Source organism: Octopus sinensis, linkage group LG4 (genome assembly GCF_006345805.1).
Source record: "Octopus sinensis linkage group LG4, ASM634580v1, whole genome shotgun sequence".
In the NCBI taxonomy this organism is placed as follows: Eukaryota; Metazoa; Mollusca; class Cephalopoda; order Octopoda; family Octopodidae; genus Octopus; species Octopus sinensis.
Genome location: NC_043000.1, coordinates 105763011 through 105790247, shown reverse-complemented (window position 1 = coordinate 105790247; position 27237 = coordinate 105763011). Strand labels below are relative to the sequence as shown.

General features: G+C 33.6%; 1 protein-coding gene across 9 annotated transcripts in view; it reads left to right on the top strand.

The window, feature by feature from the left end:
• LOC115210724 (transcription factor RFX3-like) overlaps nt 1-27237 on the top strand; it is an 83297-nt gene that overhangs the window by 21866 nt on the left and 34194 nt on the right. For 4 of the 9 annotated variants that reach the window (XM_029779427.2, XM_029779428.2, XM_029779426.2 and 1 more), the window contains 3 exons: nt 9526-9598; nt 14957-15248; nt 19404-19542. In XM_029779427.2, the coding sequence (XP_029635287.1) occupies nt 9526-9598; nt 14957-15248; nt 19404-19542 (504 nt within the window). Of the gene's footprint in view, nt 1-6677; nt 6797-9525; nt 9599-14956; nt 15249-19403; nt 19612-27237 lie in introns of those variants that run through there. The other 5 variants (XM_029779431.2, XM_029779429.2, XM_029779432.2 and 2 more) reach the window with 3 other exon arrangements.

The following is a 27237-nucleotide window of genomic DNA, read 5'->3' as shown; positions in this document are numbered from 1 at the left end:
AAACTATTTATTTCTATGCAGCAGGACATGTGTACACAACCCAACTTCATGAGTTATGCATTAGAAATTAGAATTGTAAGGGCATTATGATAACACAAGAACAGTGAAAAAGTTCCATTCAAAAAACACTGATTCACAAACTCAGCTTGACATTCACTAACTATCCTGCTGTTAACCATGAAGTGAACATAGTATCTTTCACATAGGCAGATATAGTGGACTCTTTTTTTAATCAGCAGTCCAGTAGTTCTGATTTGTCACTAGTGAATTAAGTGTAAAGTTTTCTACAGTGTTTTATGACCTTTGGATCAGCAATTGAGCATCTTAGTTATTTGACCACTATATTGTGTGTGTGCCTGTGTTGTGTGTCAGTCCCACTGCGTGGCATCTTGAGCAAGTGTCTTCTGCTATAGCCCCGGGCCGACCAATGCCTTGTGAGTGGATTTGGTAGACGGAAACTGAAAGAAGCCTGTCGTATATATATATATAAGTGTGTGTCTGTGTTTGTCTCCCTAGCATTGCTTGACAACCGATGCTGGTGTGTTTACATCCCCGTCACTTAGCGGTTCGGCAAAATTGACTGATAGAATAAGTACTGGGCTTACAAAGAATAAGTCCCGAGGTCGAGTTGCTCGATTAAAGGCGGTGCTCCAGCATGGCCGCAGTCAAATGACTGAAACAAGTAAAAGAGTAAGGGTATATATATATATATATATATATAGTACATTGATACAGTCACTGTCTATTACATTAATAATAATAACTAGCCATCATGTATGCCTCGGGCAAGCTTCTCATTGCATTCTTGGGTTGCTCAGAATCTCTTTCTCTCTATCTCTCTTTCAATATATCTGGAAGTAACAAGCATCAAGCCATCTTATTGTCACCAGGTGAGCTTTTATAGGTATGGCATAGACTACTAGTGGTCAAACTTAATCTAAAGAATCTGCTTTCCTGCTGTTTCTACTAAGATGGCCAATTGGTTCAATTATTGAACTGCGAAGTCTTGAGCTCAAACCTGCTACAGATGTTTGTATATGTTTTATGTTGGCACACTTGATTTTACATTAATTCAATTCGTATAGCTTCATCTACTATCTAATAAACTAGCATTTTCACCATTTGTTTTATTTACTTCAGTCTACAGAAACTAAAGTTTACCATAGAATCTATCAGTCATGCTGTGTGATGTGTGATCAAGTAACTGTCCAAATGTTACTATTATAGCAATTATATTGTAATTTTGTGCAGGGCACATAATTGTACTTGACACAATTTGCTTAGAAGGCAGACTTGTTTCATTTCTTCTTCACAGCTGGCTGATTGTCACTTAAAGTGCAAATAATCAACTGTAAAAGCAACACCTCCTACCCTAAGTGGAAAGTAGATGTCAAATAGTAAAAAGGGAGGTGCAATTTGATATAGGTATTGATAGGTTTAGAAGAGCTATACAGATAAACTTTATTTACCAAATACTATGTAAATTTGCACGTGTGGAAAGAAAAAGACTAAGTAAATACAAGTTATTGCTTTATCAAGTCATCAGTTGTGACTTCATATTCTTTCTGTTTTGTTGTGTCCTTTGGCCACAATTTTTAATATTTCATAGCTCAGATTACACATTTATTAAGAGTTTATACCATATCTTCTTTAAACTTGATTAGCTATTTGATACAATATGGGAAAATATTGTACATATATCATAGACACACACACATGTACACTCACAAACATTAATGGAACTATCTACACAGGGAATTGTAGTGTAAATTATTTAAGTATTCCACAAGCACTTACTCCCTTATCATAATTTTCTGACAGACTCAGTTTTGACACTGCATGAAGGTTGGAGCCTTGGATCACAAGTACATTTTCACCTAACAAGTTTCCACATTGTTTCTATCTACTCACTAACATTGTGCCAACCCACAGCTATATTAGAAGATATTTGCTCAAAGTGTCACAGACTAGAATTGAAGCTGGAAACTTGTTAAGTGAACTTAAACATTTTCCCCATGCCTGGATCACCTATACTGATATAATTATATTACTCATAATGCAAACTGGCCAAGTGAAAAATCATACTTAACTGAAGGACATAAGCTTAAATGAAAACTGTAATTTAGTAATGATTTATTAAGTGTGAAGTCTTCAGGAAGGAAAAGTCATTGCTGGTAGAATAAAGAAAGAGTTTGGTTTTCACAATATGCTGGATTGTGTTCTTGGAAAAGGCGTTTAATTGTCAATGGTCTAGCTTTTCTAGTTGTAAAAAATTACATGATGAAATATAGTTCACTCATGTAAGCATCAAGGTTTTCAAATAGCTGATGAGCATGTAGTCTTTCTTAAATTTGTTAAGCTCATCTCAAATCTTTCATGAGTTTAGAAAAGAAATGGAACAATATCATCCTCTCAATCACTACATGAAGATAAGTCTTCTTTGATGTCCCAATAACAATTCAGTGTTTGTTAAGGGCAAAGATTTCTAGCTGGTTCTGTGTAGAGCACTAATTTGTGTTTAGTGCTTGTATTTTGGAATTTACTGATAGTGTCTGTAGTTTTTGAATTAGTGAATTGCTAGAGACTTTTTCTGTCTCTTGGAAAAAGATACTATATATTGCAGAGGAGTAACTAATTTTTGAGCCAGGCATTAGATGCTTAGTGTCACAACTCTCATTTCTCAAGAGAATAACTGTTTTCAAAGCCATTTATTCTATTAACCCTTTCGTTACTATATTTCTGACCAAAATACACCCCACATGAGTTTCAATTAAATTCTAAAATAATCATGAATCTAGGCTTGTTTCATTAAATAACTGTAACTTTTTTACTTATCAACATATTAATGTGATATTTGGAACATAATTAAAGAAAGGGTTCTTAATCAATTCTATTGCATAACTTTTGTCTCAAAGTGACTTTAATTACAGGTAAATTGAGCAAAAGGTAAAAATATAAAAATTTTGTTTAAACATCACCATAGAAAATGAATCATCAGCTAATATTCAAATGGGTATGCAACAAAATTTTGATAAAGAAGAATTGTGCACATCACTATATCATCAGTTGAATTTAATGCGCAACAGGTTTACCACAAAGGTGGAATAAAGTGAAATACTGGAATCCACCGCAAGTTTGACCAAACTAAAGAAATCGGTCAAAAAATAATATACGGCCCTGGTTATGGTATGGAAGTGATAAATTCCAGACTACATCGTTCCCTAGGCCATGCTGACTAACATTATTTTCCCTGTATAAAAACTAAATCCACGCAGTACCCTTCACAAATTTTCCGAAATTTGAACCCCCATTTTGTGTTTGTTTACATTTTGCGTAAGTTTGTTTCCACATTGATCGCTTCAAACAATAACTTCCAGACCACATCATACCCTAAGCCATGCTGACTAACATTAGTTTCCCTGTATAAAAACTAAATCCGCAACAGTACCCAGTATTTGCTTCACAAATTTTCCAATTCGGAATCAATGCTTGATAACATGATACTCCAATCCATTTCCAAAGTTGAAGACAAATCGATGCCGAAAAAAATGTGGAAAAAAATCTCCCAAAATTCAGGGAATTAAAATTACACGTCAATCGTTGTACAAAACTGTAGATGAACTGTTTACGAAGTATAATCACGTGTTTTCAAGAATGTACTAAAGAGATTTGCTCTGATATTCTCATTTAAATATGAATAGGTAAATTCGGGCGGTTTGGTCACATTACCCAAAATTTTTTGGGGACAGCTTTGGGCGGTTTGGTAACGAAAGGGTTAACATAGAGAAGACTGTTATTATTTAGTGTCTCTGTGATACTTTTATTGAAACAACCTTGTAGATAAAGCTGAAATTAATTTATCTATTTAGGTTATCTATTTTATTCAGTTTATTGATAAAGTAACTTCTTGTGTTTAGATGTTCTTTATTAGTCGTGCTTTTAAGTCCTTGTGAATGGTGTGTAAGACTTGATTTTATATTAAGTAGTTCTGTGCAACATTATTTTTCATGGTTTCTATCTACATTGAAAATATTTTGTCATGTAACAGTGATTGATTGTGGTGACACTCATTCAAATAATGGTTAAATAAAACAGAAAGACATAATATATCATTCAATAAGTGATGCTCAGAACATGTATGGTTCAGCACGCGCATAACTAATATTATGCCTGTTTTTATTATAAAAATGCATGCTTATTTATTTAGTTGGTTCAATTAAAGAAAATGTTTATGAAATTCAACTGTTTCATTATAGAAGTTACTTTTACAATAATTATCTTTCTAAATTATTCATGTTCACATTTTCAACATAGTATATTAGAATTTTTTTTTTTCGTATGTTGAATAATTTTGGTTTATTCTGCTTAAACAGACCTGTTACCCAGAGCAAGGCAATCAATACATCTAGTTCCCAGAATTCAAAGATATTAATATATGTGATATGTTATGGCTGAGCCTCATATGATCAACATCTGTGGTCTTATCTACTGTATGATATCTTACAATTTAGGATTTAAAAACGTCATTCCCAATTTGTTGAACACTTTAATTGCATAGAAATAGAAGCAACCTTGAATGCTAAATTCTTTTAATATATATATATATATATATTACAAAGTTGACATTACCGTAGGTTGAGGTAAAATCCTAGTAAACCAGACTGGCTACCTTTATAGTCACTTCATTTACAGGCCTTAAGCATAAATATTGCATCTCATTTCCCCTCCACTGTAAATCTCAGACTTTCTGCTTATATACGAAATAAATATTTAATATTAAAATAATCCTTATCTGATCAGAGGTTAGTATTGTTATTTTTTGCACAAGTTTCACTACAAATCAAAATTCAAATATCAGGTAACTATTGTTTTTAGATAAATTTGTGTGTAGTCTGTTGGTTTTATTTTAACATGAAATTTATTTGATAATCATTTGTATAGGATATGTTTGAGTGAGAAAGTGACAACATTATTGTTAAGTGAACTTCATTGGTTATTGCAATATTGAACTGTTGATGTTTCAAACACAGCTGTCAAATATAAAGCAGTATCTGTCCTAAATGTTTGGTATGTCAATTTAATTAGAATTTGATATGCCTAAAATGATTTTCTATTGAGTATTGATTTGAGCAATTTAACTGTTATCAATATAATTACTATAAAAATCACTTGGCTAATCTTACAAGTAAAATGTAAAGGCAAATGATTATAACTTCATTTGTTAAGGGTTTCACAGTTGGTGTTTTCATGTGTCTCTGAGAAAGAGACCTAAGTCTATGGTGCTTTAATTCACTTAATCACCAAGAATGGGAATGATGTCTCTGACATTCTCCCCAGTAGATGATTAATTATTCATCTACTTGAAACAACTGAATCTGGAGCTATTGTGGTCCCTCAATAGAGAAATTATTTTATCATTAAAATGGTTCTTTGATTTCTACTTATTCATGTATAAGAATCAGAAACTCAAGCAGATGTATAAAAAATGAAGTACAAATGTTATTAATTCAAAAGAAAATCAAGTTGTAACACACTCCTTTACTCAAGACCTGTTTCAGAATTTAAAATTCTTGCTCATCACACAAATTTTAAATGTTTCTACTGAATTTCCTTGAGAAACACTTATCTCCAACACAGTTTTAGCACTTTCACTGCCACATTATTGTTGAAATAGACTTGCCCAATTTTGAAAATAACAATTTAGAAGGACTTTGTAAAATAACTTCTTTTATAGATACATTAAACTAGTATTTATGACATAAATTAGTATGTCAGGTGGTTTGGAGTAAGTTGATATCAAAAGGGCTAATACAACATTAACTGCAGATCTTGGTCATAGCCTTGAGGTCTAAAGTCATGCATAACTCAAACACATTTCTAAATTCTATTTTCCTATGCCAATAAATATAGTCTTCCGAAGGATTCATTCTTTCCTACTTCATTAAGTATAATGAACACTATACTTTGCTGATAAGCCCAGAATAAAGTCAAAATATATTAGGTATTATTTTCTGTACTTGCCTGGAAAAATGATATTAATATGGTTAATATTGGGTGTATTTTCCACATGACACATATTTATCCTAGTTAACTTTTTAATGTTTCATGCATTAAATGTGTTAATATTGACTTACATTTCATAGTTCTGAGTTTTTATGTGGCCTTTTGACTCAAGCTATGTTGTTGGAAATGTAACAATACTGTTTCCATTTTGCTATTGAATTGTTACTGTTATGGGATTTCTCATTGTAAGCCAATAAATTCATGTTAATTTGAAAATTTGGGAAATTTCTTTGTACTAAGGGATATATCTTGTCTTTTTAGTAATATGTGATCTTGCAAATACGTTAAAATACCTTTTAAGTACTTAATTGTTTTTCTATTTGACTCTCACAGCAACTTATTCTTTCTTAAGTTGCTGCTTTTCTGCACCACACTGAACAATATTAATTGATCTAACTTTCAAAAATAGCTGTGAAAGCTCTGTAATTGTTGTTATTGTTATCGTTGTCATCATCATTGTCTTTGCCATCATTTCTGCCTTCTCCCAGCTCTCTAAAGGCCTTCGGTTTTCTACAGCACAATGCATGCTCCATTCAGCTATAGTAAGTATTTCATTGATCTGACATTTCTGGTATCTTAGTGCTTTAATTATCTTCTTTTGTCCTCTGCTACAGCTCCTGCTTGAACGTGTCGTTGCTTTGCTGTCTCCAACACCTTCAGATCTTGTGTACTAGCTACTACCTGGCTTAGTACATGCATTTTGGTCATGGGATGTAGTTCTCTTCCTGACTTGGTAAGGAGAACCACTGCACTGTTTATTTTTTTGTTTGTATTTTTTGTTGTTGACCTATTTTATGAACTTTAATGAGATGCAATATTCACTGATAACATTAAATTTAGTATATATATATATATATATATATATATATACACATATATATATGTAATTTGTAATATAAATATGCATCTTAATATTAACTTTTTTTTTTTTTCCATTTTAAAAAATCAACAATGGACTAGATGTTTCTGTGGTGGCCATCTTCACCAAACCTGATGAATGTGTGTTTGTAAGCATACTAACATGTATTCATACAAACTGAAATAATTAAATATTTGTAAAACTTCCTTTTTAGACGTTATTTATTTATTGCCCTTGTTCAAGGATATTTGTACAGTGTTGGGCAAATAAGAGTTTTATTATCTTCCTTATGTTATTAACAGTGTTTCTTAGAAAAGGTTGTTCTTTTATATGAACAAATGATTTCCTACTCAAGTGAAGAAAAGTCTAGTATTGTGTAATTATAGATTTCTACTCAATAATACTTAATGGGTAACTAAAAAACCACTCAGATTAATGAAAATATTGATTTTTTTTTCATTATGCACTCTAACACAACTGTGAAGGTATATCAGTAAATTTGAGTTCTTTTTACAAGGATTATGTAATGGAACTTTTAGTGCAAAAATACTCAAAATATTCAGCTGACAGGTGCAGAACTTCAAATCATTAAAGAAGTAGCTTCTGATGCTTCTTCAGGTTGGTTCTTCTCTGGAATCAAAGAGAAGATGGGGTTTACCACTATCTGTCATTGCTATAAACTATAAGAAGGGAAAAAATTGACATTTTGAATCTCTTCATGGAAATTCTGAGCAAATGTGAATGCATACAGAAAGAAATGTTAATTGCTGTGTTTATGTCAGTGTGGGCTTGTGTATATGAGTATATCATCATCATCGTTTAACGTCCGTTCTCCATGCTAGCATGGGTTGGACGGTTCGACCGGGGATCTGGGACGCCAGAAGGCTGCACCAGGCTCCAGTCTTATCTGGCAATGCTTCTACAGCTGGATGCCCTTCCTAACGCCAACCACTCCTTGAGTGTAGTTAAATAATATTATTATTCAGGTTACTGCCTGGAATCGAACTCGGAATCTTAGCCCACGAACTTAACCACTACTAACATATTGTTTTATGCTCTTCGGGTACATGTGGAATAAATTGGAGAAGCTGGGCTTCTTCGCTGCCAGCAACAACATCAGCTATATATATATTTAAACTACTCACATATATGCAAATATGTTTATTAATAAATAGATCAGTGGCTAACCTGGGGTTAAACAACTTGTCTGGAGAACTGGATATATGTTGGAGAAACTCCAGAGCTGAGTAACAGGCTGCTGGACCAATCTCAGTAAACTACTCTACTGTGGTATTGAATACTTCTCCTTTTTATTTAAACCAGTGTGTGTATACACACTCACACACACACATATACCATTTAAGCCACCAAAGGAACTTTTAGATTGTCACTTGGCATACAAGAAATAGCAAACTGATCTTTAGATCATGCCCTGCCATCTTAAAAAAGAAATGGTTCATTCATATAGTTACCGTAAATATATAAAGTGACAATGTTACTTCAATATGTGGTAGTAGAGTGGGTGTTGTCGTGGCTGTAATCTGAAGTGTTTCAGTATTAACACTGAGTGGAGAAGAACACAGGTACCCTAGCTTTGTGTACAATGGAGAGAAAATTGTCAATGATGTAAGCACATCAAATGCCTGGAAGAATGATAAAGCAAAACGATTCTTACTGAAAATCAAAATCTAGTCTCTGATTCAGTCTCCTGAGAAGATTCTAATGCACCAAGGTACCTAATTAATGAACTGTCCTTTGGCTCTTTCCCTCATGTTTTTTTTCTTTTCTTCTTAAAATACCATGCCATCACAGTTGCTTTTTGGATCTTTACATGTTGGAGTCAAGCCAACAAGGAAGCTGTATGTGCTCACTTGATTTGCTAGAAATGCTGTCAAAAGAAAAGACGCACATCAGATAATGTAAACTAGTTCACTTCCATCCATCCATCCCTCAAAAGGGATTGATCACAACTGGAATGCCTTTAATCATAGCTCAGCCCAATTGGTCTTGACCTAAAACTAAACAACAGCTTAAAGTCATTGCTAAAAGTGTGTCTTAACAGATATTACAAAGAAAGAAAAATCATTTAAAAGATATGGCATAATGATGGCTGAAACACCGACTACATAGTCAAGAGTTCTGATGATACTAAGTGCGACCATTATATCGTATCCCTGAACAGTGTTCATAATTTTGCTTTGCTTGTTTTACATGTCTGATTTTGTGGAAAAAACATTCGTTCCATGAAAGGACACCCCCCACCTAAGCTAATATAGGAAAAGTAAATGTAGGAAAGGTAACCTGGTGAAAACTAAACTCAAAAAAAACTTAAAATCAAGTTGGTTGGAAATTTAAATAAAAGTTGAATGCATTGAACAAAAGTTTATTTTTCTCATCATAATTATTTAGAGTGGCTGACTGAGGCCTTAATGTTAATGGAATATCATAAGAGAATGGGTTATTTATGATCTATATATGATCTTTATTCAGAACTTTGTTGTTTTGTTTGGTTTCCTTTGCTCCAACTGATCGACCTTTGTGGAACCTGAAATATAATTAACAACTCAGTGATTTATTATTTATATTTACTTTCCATTCTTTAGGACTGAATGTCCAATGGCTACACAAACTTTCGTGAATGACCTTCAGGCAATGAATCCTGCGAATGTGCCACAGGTAGGTATGGATTGAGTTCAGTTTCAGATTATGTACTAACCTAAGAATCTAATGATGTTCACATTATTTATTTTTATATTGACTTTAATTCAGCTTATCTTCTTTTTCTTTTTCTCACTCTCAATTTCATCTTTCTCAATTCAACTCTGATTATTCCAAATGTGCCTTGGTTTAATTTCTGCTTAAACTATTATTTGTCATAACTTATCATTTATTTTGGGTGGTGGCAATGATTATGTCACAGTGGTGAAAGGTTGCAATAGTTGATTAGTCAGATGTAATGCCTTCTGTTTTTAGTTTCACCCCTTCCCATTCTGAGTTTAAATCCCACTGGAGCAGATTTCTTTCCTACTTTCAGTCAATAAAATAAGTATCAATGTCATACAGAGGTTGATTGTTCAATTTGCTATGTCCATTCCTGAAATTTGGAGCCTTGTCTCAATATAAGAAGCCATACCTGAATGTTACACTATTGTAAACATATATAAACTTATAGATCTATGCAAACCTATGTAGTAATATGAACTTTATATGTACATACATATAAATGATATGTAAATCAACTGAAGCAATGCACTCATGTTCGTAATATACAGAAGCACGGGTTTAACCAAATATGTATATAAAGTGGCAGTAATACAGCTAAAGTAATGAAAATATATAAAGGATAAAACACAGACAGATGAATGTGAAGATAATGAACATTATATGTATGTACATTATACATGTATAAGAAGTAAAAGAAAGATGTTTGTAAAATGAGTCAATCTTCTGTTTATCTCACATGCTAGTATATAGATATTGTGAGGTGAGTATAGGGATATAACAGAGTATGGCATGTTCTGATTTATAATCAGATTTTAGTAATCTATGAATGGCTGTATCCAATATAATAGTCATTTACTATAAGTTCTCATGAAGGAGAAGCATGAGAGAGTATTTGTCCTTTCATTCTTCTGAGTGGTCAACAAACCACAACCACTCAGAATTATGATGAGGATGCAAATACTCTTTCATGCTTTATTTTTCTGTGTACAAAAAGAAAAACATCTACTTAAAGTTACCATATTGAAATGTTTATAAACTGTATAGATGCAGGCATAGCTGTTCAGAAATTCACTTTGCAACCTCGTAGTCTTAGGTTCAGTCTTTTGTATGGCACCTTGAGCAACTGTCTTCTTGGACCAGCTAAGACCATGTCAGAAGCTAAAGGGCTTCACACTAAATATTAAATAATTCCAGTATTCTCTGTCATTTTTGATTATTTTGTTATTTTTTCAACCGTTCTGATCATTTTGGCCGCCATGGGTTTTGCAGTAAATCACTAAATCATCCATAACTTTTGTATTATCCTCTCAAATTACACCAAAATCTCAGGCAATAACAAATAATATCGTATTTATTGTCTGTGAAAATTATATGGTAACTTTGTTAAAAAATTATATCTACTTTTCTGACGAAAACAATGCCATTCTGAACATTTTGGCCGCCACTGTATATAACTCTATTTAGCTCTATTTAACAAGTGCAAACTTTTGTTCTGTATAGGAGATTCATTTCCTTCTTTATTTATATATATACACATATTCTTTCACTTCCCCCAAAATGGTATTCACCACCAACCATACATCTACCTCAATCTCCATCTCTAATCATCTGTCACACTCTCACAAACTTAGCTAGCCGCCCTTTCCGTTCCTCTATGCTTGTTCTCTCTCTTATATTCATGTTGTACCTTGAAGGTACACCTTTATCATCCATCTCTCTCTCTTCGTCCCTATCCCCAACTGGGGAATCTATGTGTATCTTCTTCAGCAAGACACCTGTTCCTGTCTCTCATATATTCACATCCTTCAATACTAAACCTCATTCAGTTGAGGGATTTTGTCTTGTAAGTTACTTGTTGATCTCACTAGTGCTGGTGTCATGAAAATAACAATCAGTACTACACTGTGTAAAGTGGTTGGCAATAGGAAGGCATCTAGCTGTAGAAATCATGTCAAAACAGACTGGAGCTCAGCACAGTCCTCTGACTCATCGGTTCCTGTCAAACTGTTCAGCCATGCCAGTATAGAAAATGGACATTAACCTTTTAGATACCAACCCACCAGAAACTGCCCTTGGTCCTATGATACAAACTTCCCATTTTAAAGTAACCTACATTAAAATTTCATGTTAATTTATGTTCCAAACCCCAGCTGAATAATGTCAGAGTTATTTTAATAATTTTTTATTTTTTTTATTTTCAAAATTAATTGAAAAAAAGGCAGTGTATTTCAACAGAAATATGGTAATGAAAGGGTTAAATGATGATGATCATATACATGCATGTTTATGCTTGGGAGTATGGGTGTGTGGATATTACAACAAAGTCTACTATTGCTGCCTCCTCTGTGATGTGATACCTTCTCATTTTCTGTCACTCTTCTCTCTATCATTCAGCTCTCTATCATTCCCCATTCATTAGTAGAGGACCCATCTACTTCCTATTCCCCTTCCACCAACTTCACCACTTGACTTCTCCTGCCCATCTTGGGGTCTCTGTTAAGGGACTACACCAGATCTATTGTGCCCAGCACACTGCCTACATCTTCCCTCCTGGGCTGCCATTATCTCCTTGTTCACTCGCTCCCATCATACTGTTATTCTCTTTTTTTCACACATTCTAGCTCTTCCTTTTTCATTACTCTGTTTCCTAGGCCATGTTGCCTTCTATCACTGCTCTTTTGTTTTGATCACATTTACCTTGAATGTATGTACATATCTCAGACACTCACCTCTCCGCAAGGGGGTACCTAAAAGTAACTGGAAATTTTCCCTGTGGGACAACCCATTGTAGTTCAGGCTTCTGCTGCTAGAAGCCTCTTGATGCGACCCTCAGGCATCAGTCTGCTGACTGGCAGCGTCATCTGAATTCGTACTGCTACATGGTGCATCTTTGTTTTTCTGTGCTTCTCCCCTGTTTATCAATTTTTGCAATGGTTGAATTGCTTCCATGAAATTCTGTTTTCTGCTGGGAAAAACAGTGGTCATGTTTCAAACAGCTTACAAGGATGCTGCCATGAGCAAAACACAAGTTCATGAGTGGTTCCCATGCTTTAGGAATAGTCACTTGTGGCTTGAAGACCAATTTCATTCAGGACAACCATCGATCACCTAAACAAATGGAAGCATGAAAATTCATGAACTGAATTTGGAAAACTGTCAATGAACAATTAACAAACTTATTGATATAACTGGTGTGTCCTGGAGCTCCTGTCAATGAATTCTGAGTGAGGAAGTGTAAGCATGTAAAACTAAGTGAATAAAATCATGTTGCAAAATTCCGGTTTCTTTTGGGTACCCCCTTGTATAATACATTGTTCTTATTACTCATCTCTATGAGTCGTGCTTTTATTACCTATGCCTCACACTCTATTAAGTGGTTAGTTGATAAGTGAGTAGAGGTGTGGGTTGAGAGCACTAATCTTTGAGGCTCTCTAGCATTGGTGCCATATGAAAATGCATCCAGTATACTCTGTAAAGTGTGAGGTTGAGAGGATCTTTTAGTCTTGTCAAGGATATGGCAACCTGTCTACTGCTGGTACCATAAAAATTACACCCACTACACTCTGCAAAGTGGTTGGTGTTAAAAAGAGGATTTAGGTATAGAAGTGAAAGCCAAAAATAAAATGCATGAAATGTGGTCCATATTCAGCAGTACAGTCTTGGTGAACAATATCTCTGAATATATACTGACTCATGTTAATATATTTCCCCTAGTCCTTCATTGTCTGAAGGATTAGAAGAAATAGTACATTGTGTGGTGACAAAAACATTCAGTTGTCAGAACAAAAGAAAGTGATGTAAAAATGATGATGATATATGTACACTTTCATTGATTTTGGTCATTGACTTTTTAGGACAGCAATGGAAATTAATTTACTATCTCTGCTTATCATCATGGATAAATTATCTTTTGATATAAAGAGACAACTGCACATTATTTTACACCACTATACACATATACACATGCATTCCCACACATATATGTATATCAGCTCCACTCCAGTTGATCCTATCCTTTCTGCTATAATGTGAGATGTAGTTCCCCTACAACAAGAAATTTGTTCGGTTTTGACCCCTTCTCTCATATTTTAGCCCTTCATTTCATAGCATCTTGCTCTCCCCCCCCCCTCTCTCTTAGCTCAACTCAATAAACGGCAATCTTAGTCTTACAACTTGCATGGTGACCTCACTAGCCCTATACATTCTATGAAGTTGTTGGCATTAGGAAGAGCATCTATCAGTGTTGAATATATTGTCAATGACATAAGGAGTCAGACATAGCTGTATGATTTTGGACTGCTGCCATACAATAGTAGTGCCATTCAAAGGCTTAGTCATTCATATTAATCCCAATGTTTATTTCAGTCTGTTACTTATTTTATTGAATTCTATTTGTTGAACTGTGAGGTTACAAAACATGAACAGCAATGTAAACATACAATGACAGAATTCACACACATAGGCATCAGGATTCTAAAGCAGACATTGGAGCACAATGCAATCCATTGAATTCTGTCATGGCAGCATGAGATGTGGATATTTAAAAAAATGATAGAGGTGGTGACAGTGGCAGCAGTATGTGTGCGTGTGTATGCAGGATGTTTGGGTTAAATTTGATAGTTTGCTGACAAGGTAAAGCGATACATCATCCCATCCAGAAATAAAAGTATTTAGAAAAATCAAAAAATATCAACTAGATTATGGTTGGGAGATAACAGTTTACCCATAGTAGCTGCTCTCAGCTTCCACAACAACCTTAAGAATGCTCTTGAATCTGGTGCATACATTCCTCACTGTCCCTAGGAAGATCTGCAAACACCTCTTTAATCTTGGCCACCAGTTTGGTCTTGCTGTTGCAGGCAAAGTGGTTGGTGTCTTTCTCATCCATGCCCTACTGTTATTGTATGGCAGCAGTCCAGAATCATACAGCTATGTGTGACTCCTAATATCTTTGACAATATATTCAACACTGATGAAATAGTTATTGCCTAATGCTAATCAAAGCTCGGTTTATGAATGTCTCTCTCTTGATTTTCAAATTGTTTGCTAGACTATGGTTCAAATCCTTCTAAATTCTTCATTTTCACTTTCAACTCCTCACATGTTGAGAGAATTAAATCAAAACTTATGTCATAATTTGCTACTTTAAATTTCTAGGTCACTAGTGATCAACTAACTACTCTTGTACTCTTCGCTCTTCTTGATTAGAAGTGTCTTTCACTAACATAAAAATGTGATATGGCTCTGATAATGTTTTAATGTTGTCTATAACTTACATCAACATTTTTTTTTTAATCTTCCTAAACAAAGAATACTGCAAAGTCACCTGTGGTCACTCAGGCACAAGTTGTTCAGCAGCAGCAGCAGCAACAACAGCAACAACTTCAGCAGCAGCAACAACAGCAACAACAACAGCAACAGCAGCAACCACAGCAGCCTCAACCAAACCAAGTACAAGCTCCACAACAACAAGCTCCTGTTCAACAGCTGACACAACAACCTCAGACTAGTGCTGTGAATGCTGGACCAATTCCAAAAGTTCAAGTGTCACAAGCCACCATTCTTCAACCTGCACACACGGGGCATTCTTATATAGTTGCCAGTAAGTTAATAATAAATTTTGTCTTACATATGTGGTCATAAATTTTTCCTCTTCAGTACCATTGTTTGAACATTTGAAATTTATCCACCTTTCCAAGTTGGCCTATATGGAATAGTCTTTAAAGATTTCAATTTTATGCATGAATTTTTGAAGCAATAGGTTTCATTTGCTTTAAGATCCTTGGTAGAAATTTTCAGTATGTGTGTCAAGTCTGAGACACATTGAGACTTCAAACATTATTGGTGTCCTCCTATTGGATATTGATTTGTTATTATCTTAAACCTAAGCCTTGCAACAAAACTGATTCCAATTATCATAAATAATGTTTACTTTTTGTGTGCAATAATAAGCTGGACAACTGCAGTTCATCATCTCAGTATAATATCTTCTTAATTCTTATCATTTTATATGTGTTGACTATCATAATCAACTATTTTCATGATTATTTTGACCTACCAATATCATAGATACATTCCCGCATTGGCTCATTGTACTGCTTATCAGGTATTGTAAGTCAAATGTTACTGGTGGTGATGGCAGCAATTTAGTGTAAAGTTAAATTCAAGATTAGGGAAGTAATACATTGTTTTCAACAGGAGACATACACGGGACCCAATAATCAGGATTCTGACAGCTTTTCTAGTTATTGATTTGTGTAATTTCTTAAGGCATAAAGCATTTGAGCATAAAAATAGTAATTGAATCGTGCTTTCCTCCAGAAAATCGACCTAATAAGAAAGATAAATCAGATTGATATTTGCAACAAAGATACCCTTAAAGCATTTAGTATCACACAACCTGCCTATGATTCTGCTAGTACTGATATAAAATCATTCAGGTAGGTTGTGTTAGGTTTTGACAAAAATATTTTGTTTCATCTAGCATCTTATTAATGTAGAATAGTAAATTGTCTTGAAATTTTAAAGCCTTGTTTGTTCTTGAGTCTTACATGATTTTTATCTCTCAACATTTTGTGAATTTCTTTATTAATTTATTGTTTTATTCTTATTAACCTCCACCTACCAGGGCTTGCTGAAATAGTTTACTAGGCAAACTAACAGATGCACTGAAATGCACTAACTTTGAAATGTTTGTCTTCTAATATAGATCACCATTTTCTAATGCATTTCTGTTTATTTTCATTGTCTTAACAATTCCAAATATTTAAAAAGTTGTTCTAGTTGAGCTTAATTATATTATATAAAACAGTTGGGACTGCTTTTCACTTATGTCTAAAAAGAATACTGCATTCACAAATCACAACACTCATCAGTCTAGCTCATTTACACACTCATCACTGGTGCTGCATCTCTCACCATTCAAGTACTATCACAAAACATACTACTGGCGTTGTCACTACACTTAGACCATTAGTGATGAGCATGTACAAATGATACACACACACCATTCTAGTGCTGTCGCAAATCCTACCACACTGTGGCTATAACAACATTCACCATTCTGTTGCTTGTCACAAATATCTATCAGACAGTTATTTCTATTACAGTGCTAATATAATAATATTAGTAATAATTTCTTTTGACTGTATGAATAGCAGTTTTTTGTTGTGGTTAGTGTAGTCCATTGTATCAACTTCTGTATAGAAATTGTAGAATACTGAATTAGAAACCTTGCAGTATTTTGTCTTGCACATAAGTTCTACTGGGATCAATTGTGATAGTTATTGATACAAGGCTGACCATTTTGAATGAGGTGTGTAATCAACTGAACCAGCCTTAAGTCTAGACTTTCTTATCAATACCCCAAAATACTTAAATCTTAATCTCCTAATCAGTTACTGATAGTCTACAAAGCACAAGTGCAACTCACATTAAAGTATTACTTATATATCTGAACAGCACTGCTGCTACATACACAAAGATCAGTAAGAGACCATCTAGTTGATTATAAAATATTCACTTCAAGCACTAGCTGACTGAGGCTGCTGTAATGGTTTTTTGCTTCTCTGAACTAGCAAACTGTGTACCACCTTCACTGAAAATCCACCTGATCCATTGAAGCTACTTGACACTTTTCCCAATTATTCCTTCCCCAAACTGTAGTCCACTGTAGCTCAGTCCTTGCTCAGGTTTTTTTCTTACAGACATCAGCACACATAAGTTCAACCTCCACATCAACCTTATAATCTAACAAAGGTCATGTGTATTTCCCTTCCTTCTTTGACTATATATTTTTAAATACCTGACTTGTATTTTTGCTACTGACCCTTTTTTTTTTTTTTTTTTTTTTACCTTGGTACCTTGGCATGCCCACAGCCAAATGGCTGGAAACTAGAACTTCTCAAATTAAAATTCTGCCTGTTACTCTTTCTGCTTTCCTTCTCACTGTCACTCAGTATTTTTAGCATCTCTGTATGATAATACAGGTTGATTTTTGAATATTTGCATGGGTTGCTGTTACCTCATAGCTGGATAGCCTTGTGGTTTACAAGTTTGTTGTGGAATATGTAGAGTGAACAGGGAATTGCTGAATGTCATGTATCTGTAGATAATACTGCAAACCCAGTCATTGACAGGGTTTGTTTGAACTTAGAATTTTGTTGTTAGTAGTGTAATGTTTTTATTACTTACTGACTATAGTTGGTATATTGTGTGTGTGCATATATGATGATGATGATGATATATATATACATACATACATACATATGCACAGTTCAGATTGTACTAATTTGGCAAGTGGCCTGCTCTGAGATTGTGTGATGAAACTGAAGCAATTATCTCATGAAAGGGGCAAGGCTAGAGCCTTCTAAAACACAAAGAAAAAATTGTTATTTTCACCTTTTGAAATAAATGGATAGTGAATGTAACAGGCTTTGTGCATTATTAGATGGCTATAATGGCTCTAAAATGTAGTTAAGATAGATTTATGCATGTGTGTACCTAACATTTTAAGCAATTGAGTTCTTTTGTAAGAAAATTATCATCATTATACATCTGCTTTCTATGCTAGTTAAAGAGTCATCACACCACATGTCCTTATTTGGAACTACTGTCCTCTGATATAAGACAAAAGACTTTGTCTTTATCGTGAGTTCTATGTTAAACATGGTTTCTACAGTTGGATACCCTGCCTAGCACCAACCATTTTACAGAATGTACTGGGTGTGATAGTAACACTAGAGTGGTTGTCATGCCCTCAGATAAGCTAAAGGGTCCTCTCAACACTTGTTATTTGCTATCCACTCTGCAGTGTGTGGTGGGTGTATTTTATTGTGGCGCTAGCATGGCTGTCTTTTGCCCCCCACATAGTTGAGAGAGACCTTACAGCATCTCCATTTGCACGAGAGGATATATGGGAGAAAGAATGAATGATAGAAGTATGTCATTGAATCTCTTCCACAATAACAAATTAGCTACTGCTAGTTTAGAAGAAAGATTACATGATAGGTAGTTATTGAAATGAGTGATGATGGGTGATTGGTAGTACGGAAAAGCATCATAGTAGAGTGTATTGATTACATGCAAATTCAATGCATCTGTTTTTCATAGGCATCTATCTTAGTGATAGAGATGACGGTGAGTGACTGGATTCAGACAAGTGCCATCGCTTGTTACTTGGGTAGCATTATATAGTTAAATAGTGGGGAGATGAGAGCTATAGGTGTAAGGATATCAGAGTCAGAATAACTTTTAAATAATTTTTAATTTTTGTATTCTGCTACAGTAAACCTCTTTTGAGTTGGTCAACTCTTTTACCCACAAATTTAATGCATTTCCAATCTAATGGTCTAATTACTGGAATTTTTTTGGATAGAAATGTTTTTAGCAAGTACAAATGTGTTTGCTGGTCTTTTCTTATTTAGCATGCTTTGAGTGACATTTAGTAGTTAAAATTTTTTAAATGTTCCTACTTTTCACCTATTCTACTATATCAATTACATAAGTTGTCTTTTTTTTTTTATCAATCTATTTATTTCCATTGTTTAAGAAAACTTTTTCTTTGAAGCATATATCTAAATTCCTTCAAAGAAATATTAAACCGACCTTCTGTGCAAGATTCCTTTCTTTTTCTTCTTTCATTTTCAATAATATTCTAGTTTGAAACTTATTGCAACATTTAAAATAGAAGTAAATTATTACATTTCCACTGTTCTCTTTGTTAGAATGTTTTTCCCCCATCTTTTGTTTGTTTCAGCCTCAGTTCCCGAGTCAACTGCTGAGCAGGTCCATGAACAGGCATCCATCCAGCAACCTGGTCAAACAGTGTATTCTGCACATGTCCAGTACGTAGAAGCCAATGACCAAGCTATCTACTCAGCTGCCAATGGCCAAATGTACGACTGAATTGTTGATGAATTTAGATGTGAATTTGTTGGCTAAAACTATTTGGCTTGCATGCATCTGTTAGTTGTTTTGTTTTGTTTTTTTCCTCCTGCTTTTGTTGGTAATTTGCTATTTGCTTTTGCTACTTAGGCTTAAATTTGGGCATGAAGCAAATAATTACTTACTTCATATGCCTTTATTTAACAGCTCTTAGGCCATCCTAACTATGTTTTACTCTACAGTTAGAAGTGGATGTATTTGTCAAGTTAGATCTTTTTCTTCACTATACAAAATTTTCTGCTAGTTTAAAACTATAAGTTGAAAGCTTTATGTGTATTAATTTGTTAATTGTAGGTAATTAAGAAAACTCCAGATTTCAAATGCAGGTTTTAGTTTGACTAGTTTTTTCTTTACATATCAGTTGTTAAATTGTTACCAGGATTTTGGAAGACTCTGTTTTTTTAAAATAATATTTGTGGATATAACCATTTAAATTAAATGGTTAATATTTAATATCGATTAAGCAAGGGCTCTGGATAATAAAATCAGTAGAGTAAAAATGCTTGTGGAAATTTAGTTACTGGTCTGTATGTTCTGAATTTAAGTACCACTACCTTTTTATTTTTCTCATGTTGATAAAATATGAAGGTTAATTAAATTGCCTGTACTTTTACTCAAAATCTGTGGCTTTATGTCAGTACAGGAAATTAGTACTAATTTAACATTATTAGTGAGGATCATTTGTCGAGTTTTATGTTTAAATATAATCCATTTTAATATTTTTTAATATTAAGCTATATATTTATCACAATTAAATTATTGATAATTTAAATTTAGTTTGAGGTAAATTAGCGTTTTGTTTAATCTTCCTTGTACTTAATTTGCTTTTATTCTTCAGCTATTTAAGATGGTTGTGGGTTTAAACACTTATAAATACTCCTTAAAATATGCATTTCATTCACAGAGAAAAATATTTTAAAATAATAATTAGTATATAATCTGAAGTATACTGATAAGTTGGTGGAAAACCATTGAAAATAATCCAATAATCAGTTCAGTATGGCACAATGGTCTATGAATCTAGTGCATTATATTTGAAATCCCAATGTACATTTCTTCATCAGTGATAATGATATATTTTTCCTCAATACCTTCCTATTTAATATACTGTGAGCAATATTCATATACACTAATGATGCTGATATGTTAGCTTCTTCCCCAAGCAAAAAGACTTTTAGGTTTGAATATAAAACTGTAGGAAATGTTTTCTGTTTCACTATCTTCAACTTACTTCACATACAAAATGTATAAAAGAAACACAGAATGAGCAATCTATATATATATACCAGAGTAAACACATAAATGTGAAACAAGGTGGAAAAAAGAGTACTCAAATACCAGTGGTAGAGTAATATGCTTTATTTTAAGCAGCAGAAAATTCAACAAAATCTGTTACTCTGAGTTTCTCGTTGCCGTTCATCAGACAGTTTTTGCTAGCAAAACTGTCTGATGAACGGCAACGAGAAACTCAGAGTAACAGATTTTGTTGAATTTTCTGCTGCTTAAAATAAAGTATATATATATATATATATATAGAAAGAGGTGGGGATTAGATTTTTTTGGTTAGGGTTAGAGAATATATAAGATGTTACATTAGATATATTGTCAAATTGTTATATACAATGCCTTATATTGTTTACACTAAATTCTTTAATCTATGATACATAAGAAGCATTTCATAACAATGAATAAAAGCTATACTCAATTGTAGAATATTTGGTTGGTTACAAGGTGTTTAGAAGTTAACTTTTATTTTGAGAATATTAATCTCATTTAAACAACAAAAAGATTAAAACCTGTGGAATATTTTCTTTTTTTCGTTTTTTTTTATTTACTTATAGTTTTATATCAAATTATTATTACTTTAAACATGTGTCCTCAGTTTTTAGTTTAATTATTATCTGTTATATTTTTATAAGTTTAGATACTTTGGTTATCAATTCTGTTTGTTTTACTCTGGATTAGAGTTTTAAATTATTTTTTAATGGCCAAATGAAATACATGGTAGCACATGGTTAGTCTCTGCTGTGTGCTCTCTGTGAAAGTCATGTTCTGGCAATAATGTTAATACATTTTGAAAAACAAAAAGAAAAAAGTTGTAATTGTCATTTACTGATGCTTTTGTAAATGTATAATTATCACTACTCATAATTGTAAGCTGTTAGAGGCAGAACTTATCTTTTAAAATACTTTATAAATTCATCAGCAATTCTTACATTTTACTTGAGTGTGTCAAAGAGAGAGAGTGAGAGAGAGAACCAAAAACGGCTGCGTGTTTCCTGAACCAGATCAGTTGTAGAGCACTTTGACAAAGCCTTATCAAGCTTTTCCATGACTTTTTTTATTATTATTACTCTTGCTAACTGCACTGCTGCACATTTGCTATAATATTGCAACCCTGTCATTTTGGCTCTATTGGTCTGCGTCTCAGAAATCACAGATCAGCTGAAGCCTTCTGCTAATCTAATGGAAACTTTTTCTAACCAGCTTTCTCTTTCTAATCTTGTAGGGACAACTCTTCAACTGCCTACCCAGAGAGCTTTGGTTGCTTTTGTGTAAATGTTCAATATTTTCTGTGAATATGTATACACACACACACATATATATACATATGATGTACTTATAACCCAAACATATTTGTTTCTGTGTGTATAATGCAATTTTTTTTCACATTTGATAATAACTTTTCATGTCTTTGATATGGTGTAAGTTTCAGCTTCGTTTTTCTTTATTCAATACTACTTAATGTACCATGCTGTATGTAGATTGGTCAAGGCAATAATTAGTGAAATACTTGTATTAATCTTTGACTTTCTTTTACTTTAAACTTCTATCTCGCCCACATTTAATTGTAATCAAATTGCTCAGGAGGGTGAAGATCTACCTCTAAAGCATGTTTTATTGGATTTGAAGTCTGTGACAGCACACAGTGCAATTAATTTGCAACTACTTTTCCACATTTCTTCTAAATGCATCATGTCTCTAATAGTGTCGTCTAAATCCTTAGCAAAACAATTTGAGAATCATTAAATCTAAATCCCTTTCTATAACCAGTAATAATTATTATTGGTTCCTATTATAATCAGTAGAGTTAAAATAGATATTGGAAAGCAGTGTGCAGAATATGAGGTGAAGATTATAATGTATTCAAGTATACACATACTTAAGTATATTTGAATACATCAAAAGTAGTTAACCACTGAGAGAGAGTGTGTGTGTGCGCACGCGCATATGTGTAAGAGAGTAGATCATTTGTTCAGTCTTAGCACGGGCAAATATAGATTTATGGGAAATAAGGTTATATGAAGGTAATTAGTGAATATATTGAACAGAGCAAGCTGTAAATAAAAATTCTATAGATAAGGTTAATAGTACAGTCAATAGATTGCAGACATGGTTGTATGGTTAAAGGTTCGTTTTCTAACCATGTGTTTCAGGTTTTAGCCCCACTGCACAGAACCTTGAGCAAGGTCATTTTCTACAGTCCCAGGCCAACTAAAGACTTTGGCTATAGTATTTGGTAACAGTAACTGAAAGAATCCCATCGTGCATATTTATGTGTGTGTGTGCCTTTGTGTGGAGGTAGGAGTAGTGTTGTTGTCACTTCTATCAACATATCATCCACTCACTTTCACCTTCAAAGACATGTGAAATAAGAAATCCTTTCCTTGAAAAAACAGGTATGGGTTAGTAACAGGAACAGAGAGGCTTGCCTTGCAACTGCTGTGTGGTACCTTGGGAAAATGTTCTACCATAACAAACAAACCAATGGCTTATGTGTGACACATGCACAGGGTATGCAAAAAAGAATGTATACATATTTCATTCTCAAAATTTAATGGAATCTACAGGTTGAATTTCGTTCGTTTTATGAACACCTATTTTCAAACTGATTCTGGTCCAGGCACTACTGATAATGCAAAATAATGGAATCGCAATTATCAAGAAACATTTTGTTCAGTACTTGTGTACATTATTGTTCAATGGCTGCCCTCAATTTGTTGACTGTTGCCAGTTTTGTATTGCAAACTTTATTTTTTAAAAGTACTGTTGAATGTTTGGCATTACAAAGTGTTCTGCATGCATTTTATGATAGCACCAATACTAGAGAGGTTATCAAGTCCTGACAAGACCATACTAATGTGTTTCTTGGCCATATGTTCTCTGTTCAGACGCTCATAACATTACTGAGTGTATTGGGTGCATTTTATTATAACACCAACACTAGTGAGGTTGCCTTGTATACCGAAGACAAAAGAGGCAATGTGATCAATAGAGTTGAAGAAGATAGGGTGATTACAAATGATGAAGTGGGGTAAGTATGAGAAAGAAGCAAGAGTGTGTTAAGGAAACAGAGTGATAGAGGTGATAAAGTTTTATGTTTCCATTCTTTCTCCTCTCATTTGTACATTAATATTTGCTGTTACTCATTGTTTGATTATTGCATACATGCATGCATACATACAGTCACATATGCATGCATGTATATGTGTCTATCAAGTTATGCATATTTCATAAGTTACTAATACACTTTAACATTATTTTTATATTTCACCATTTCTGCACTATTTATTGAAAGATATAGCTTATAACATTTAGTCAAATCTACCTGGATGATTACAAGCACTATTCCATACTTCACAGTTGGTTGGTTGGTTGGTTGGTTGGTTGGTTGGTTGGTTGGTTGGTTGGTTGGCTATTAAAAAAATAAATATGTGTTTAGGACACTTGTGATCTATTGTAGTGTTGGTTATTTTTATAATTGTCTTATATTATTTTGCTAATTACTAACGGCAAAATTATACTTGCTTCCTATTTCTTACAAAAGGTGGATGGAATGGCTTCATTAAGCAACAACTTCTGAAGTTAGGAAATATGTCTATGGTTAGATACTGAATCCTTGAGGTTATGGGTTGCAAAATTTTTACACTTTGTATACTATAACCAATTTCAGCATCAATAAAAATCAACTCTTTTATTATTATCTCGTTTGAAACAAGTAAAACTATATTCATTGAAACAACAGCTTTTGTCAACCTATTTGTGACTTTGTTACTTCTCTTTGACAAATATCCAAATATTGTAAATACCCTATATCATTTGTAGAAGTGGTTTTAGAGAAATTCTTTTATAAAGTTAACAAGCCTTTTACAGGATGCATTGCCTACAGTTCAGGTGGTAGAGTTGATTATGAGTTTATGGATGGCCATAGTCCTTTGTTATTGCTTTTGGGAAATTAACTTCAGTTCAGGCTAAAACTTTTTGTGTGTGTGTGTCAAAAATGTTAAATATCTGTAGAGAAGGTTCTGCATAACCCAATAGTATTATCAACAGTATCATTTCATCAAATGCCTAAATGGAAATTTCTTTAGGGCACTGCAAATGAGTGAAATCAATGGTGGTTTGTTGGGATTTGTTTATGATTCATGAAGGTATTATGAAAATGCTAAGTATTAAATCATACTCCAAACTATCTCAAAAACCTAGATCTATAAATGGAACCAAACTTAATATATTGGAAAAACAATTGTAAATATTATATTGGAGTAACTATAGAAGCTACGTCATAACTGCAGATTTCATTGTCTGTAGAATATTTGATTCTGTCATCTCAGAATATCACCACTATTTTTGACTCTTCAAATTGAATTACTTCCATGTTTGACTGTCCTTATTCAAAATTTAATAATGTGTTTTTTCATATTCTACTTGTTTCACTCATTGGAATGCGACCGTGCTTGAGCAGCACCTTGAAGGGTTTTAGTCAAATAAATCAACCCCAGTACTTATTTTCTAAGCATGGTCCTTATTCTGTCAGTCATTTTGCTGAACCACTAAGTTACAAGGACATAAACAAACACAGACACAAGCACACAGATACACTTGCAAAGAGAAAGTGGGAGAAATTATATTGATAGCATGAATGATCCGTTTTATAGAAATACTTTCAGTTTAGTCTTCCTCAAATCACTCTGTCGCTATTTACTCTCTTCCAAGAACATTTTCACTCACTCTTATCTCTTAGCTTGCCATACATTTTACTCATGTATCTATCAGCGTGATAGACAGAAACAAATATTACATCGCCATCGCATTCTATTGTCTACCTGTCAGCACACACACAGTGAATTACTTTCAGTTTATTCGTTGCACACTGTGTGTGTGCGTGTGGTGTAAACCACATTAAGAAAAGCATTTGACATACACACCAGAATGTGAGTTTTCTGTAAATTTTGCTTAATTGGAGTTAAAATTTTAAAAACTGGACCTGGCATGACCCGATGCATTCTACTCTTAAAAATGCTAGGTAAATTGTAATTGAAGAAATCCTATTTTGTAGATTTCTATAACTGACAAAGGGAGGCAGATAAAATCTGCCTTTTATAATAAGAGATATATATATGAGATAGGATTCATTTGGACTCCATTTGCAAGACTTTGGTCGACCCGGGGCTATAGTAGTAGACACTAACCCAAGGTGCCACACAGTGAGACTGAATCTGGAACCACTTGGTTGGAAAACAAACTTCTTATCATACAGCCATGCTGTATTTGACAAGCCTTCAAAATGTCATGTATTCACTGACTCCAACTTCATCAAAATTACAACTGGCTAGCTTATACCATCAACAAAGCCTTGGCATTGTTTATCACTTGATATTGTAATATTAAAATAGACAACTCCTATATTTAACAGTATTGTATATTTAACATTAAGAAAAGCAACTTCTCATTCTATCATTCATATACCTCTCATTATTCACCTTTGTTAAGTGCTCTAAGCTCTGTTGATGATTTATTGTTGAAAAAGAAAATAACGCATTAGTTTCAAATTGCTGATGATTGAAATATACCCTTACCACCACTTCCTAATTCATTTTGTAATGGGAAGACTAATACAGTTCCAACAAGCCAGTTATCTCAAGCTTCTGAATCAAAATAACTCTGATGAAAACTGCAAACCTTTGGGTATATTATCTCTCTTAAACAAATGATAAAAGATAACATAATTTTGGAAACTGATCATGAGGACATATGAATTCATCACAATTGCAACAAACAATCCTAAGAGATTAAGAAAAGCAACATAAATGACTGCTTCTTGTCATATATTACATTGCTAATTACAATGTTCTTCCTTTGTTGTTCAGTTAATGTAGTATTAGATATTCCACAATTGTCTTGTTTCGCCCTAGACCAGCCCAGTTTGAGTAGACTTGCAATCAAATGCGTTCCTGCTATGACCATCCTGCCTTTTTTATGTGCAGGATACTTCAATAACATGCTCTGTTTCAAGAAGAGATGGTCTGATTGAAAGGAATTTGATGCTATTCATAGCAGGCCAAGTCATCATACAGAGACTCCCTCATTAGCTTATATAATTATTTTAATTACTTAATTCTAGACTCACATGAGATCACAAGAGTCTTTTGGGATATGTATACTCACTGCCTATTATAAAAGGTGGATGGAATCATTTCATCAGTCAACAATTTCTGAGGTAAGAAATACATCTAGGTTGAATATTGACTCCTGAAATTATGGATTACAATACTCAAGCAATATGCAGATTTGCTTAGACTATCCCACCTAAGCTAGAATCCAAAAAAAAAAAACGTAAAATATGCTTTTGTCTGCATATAATC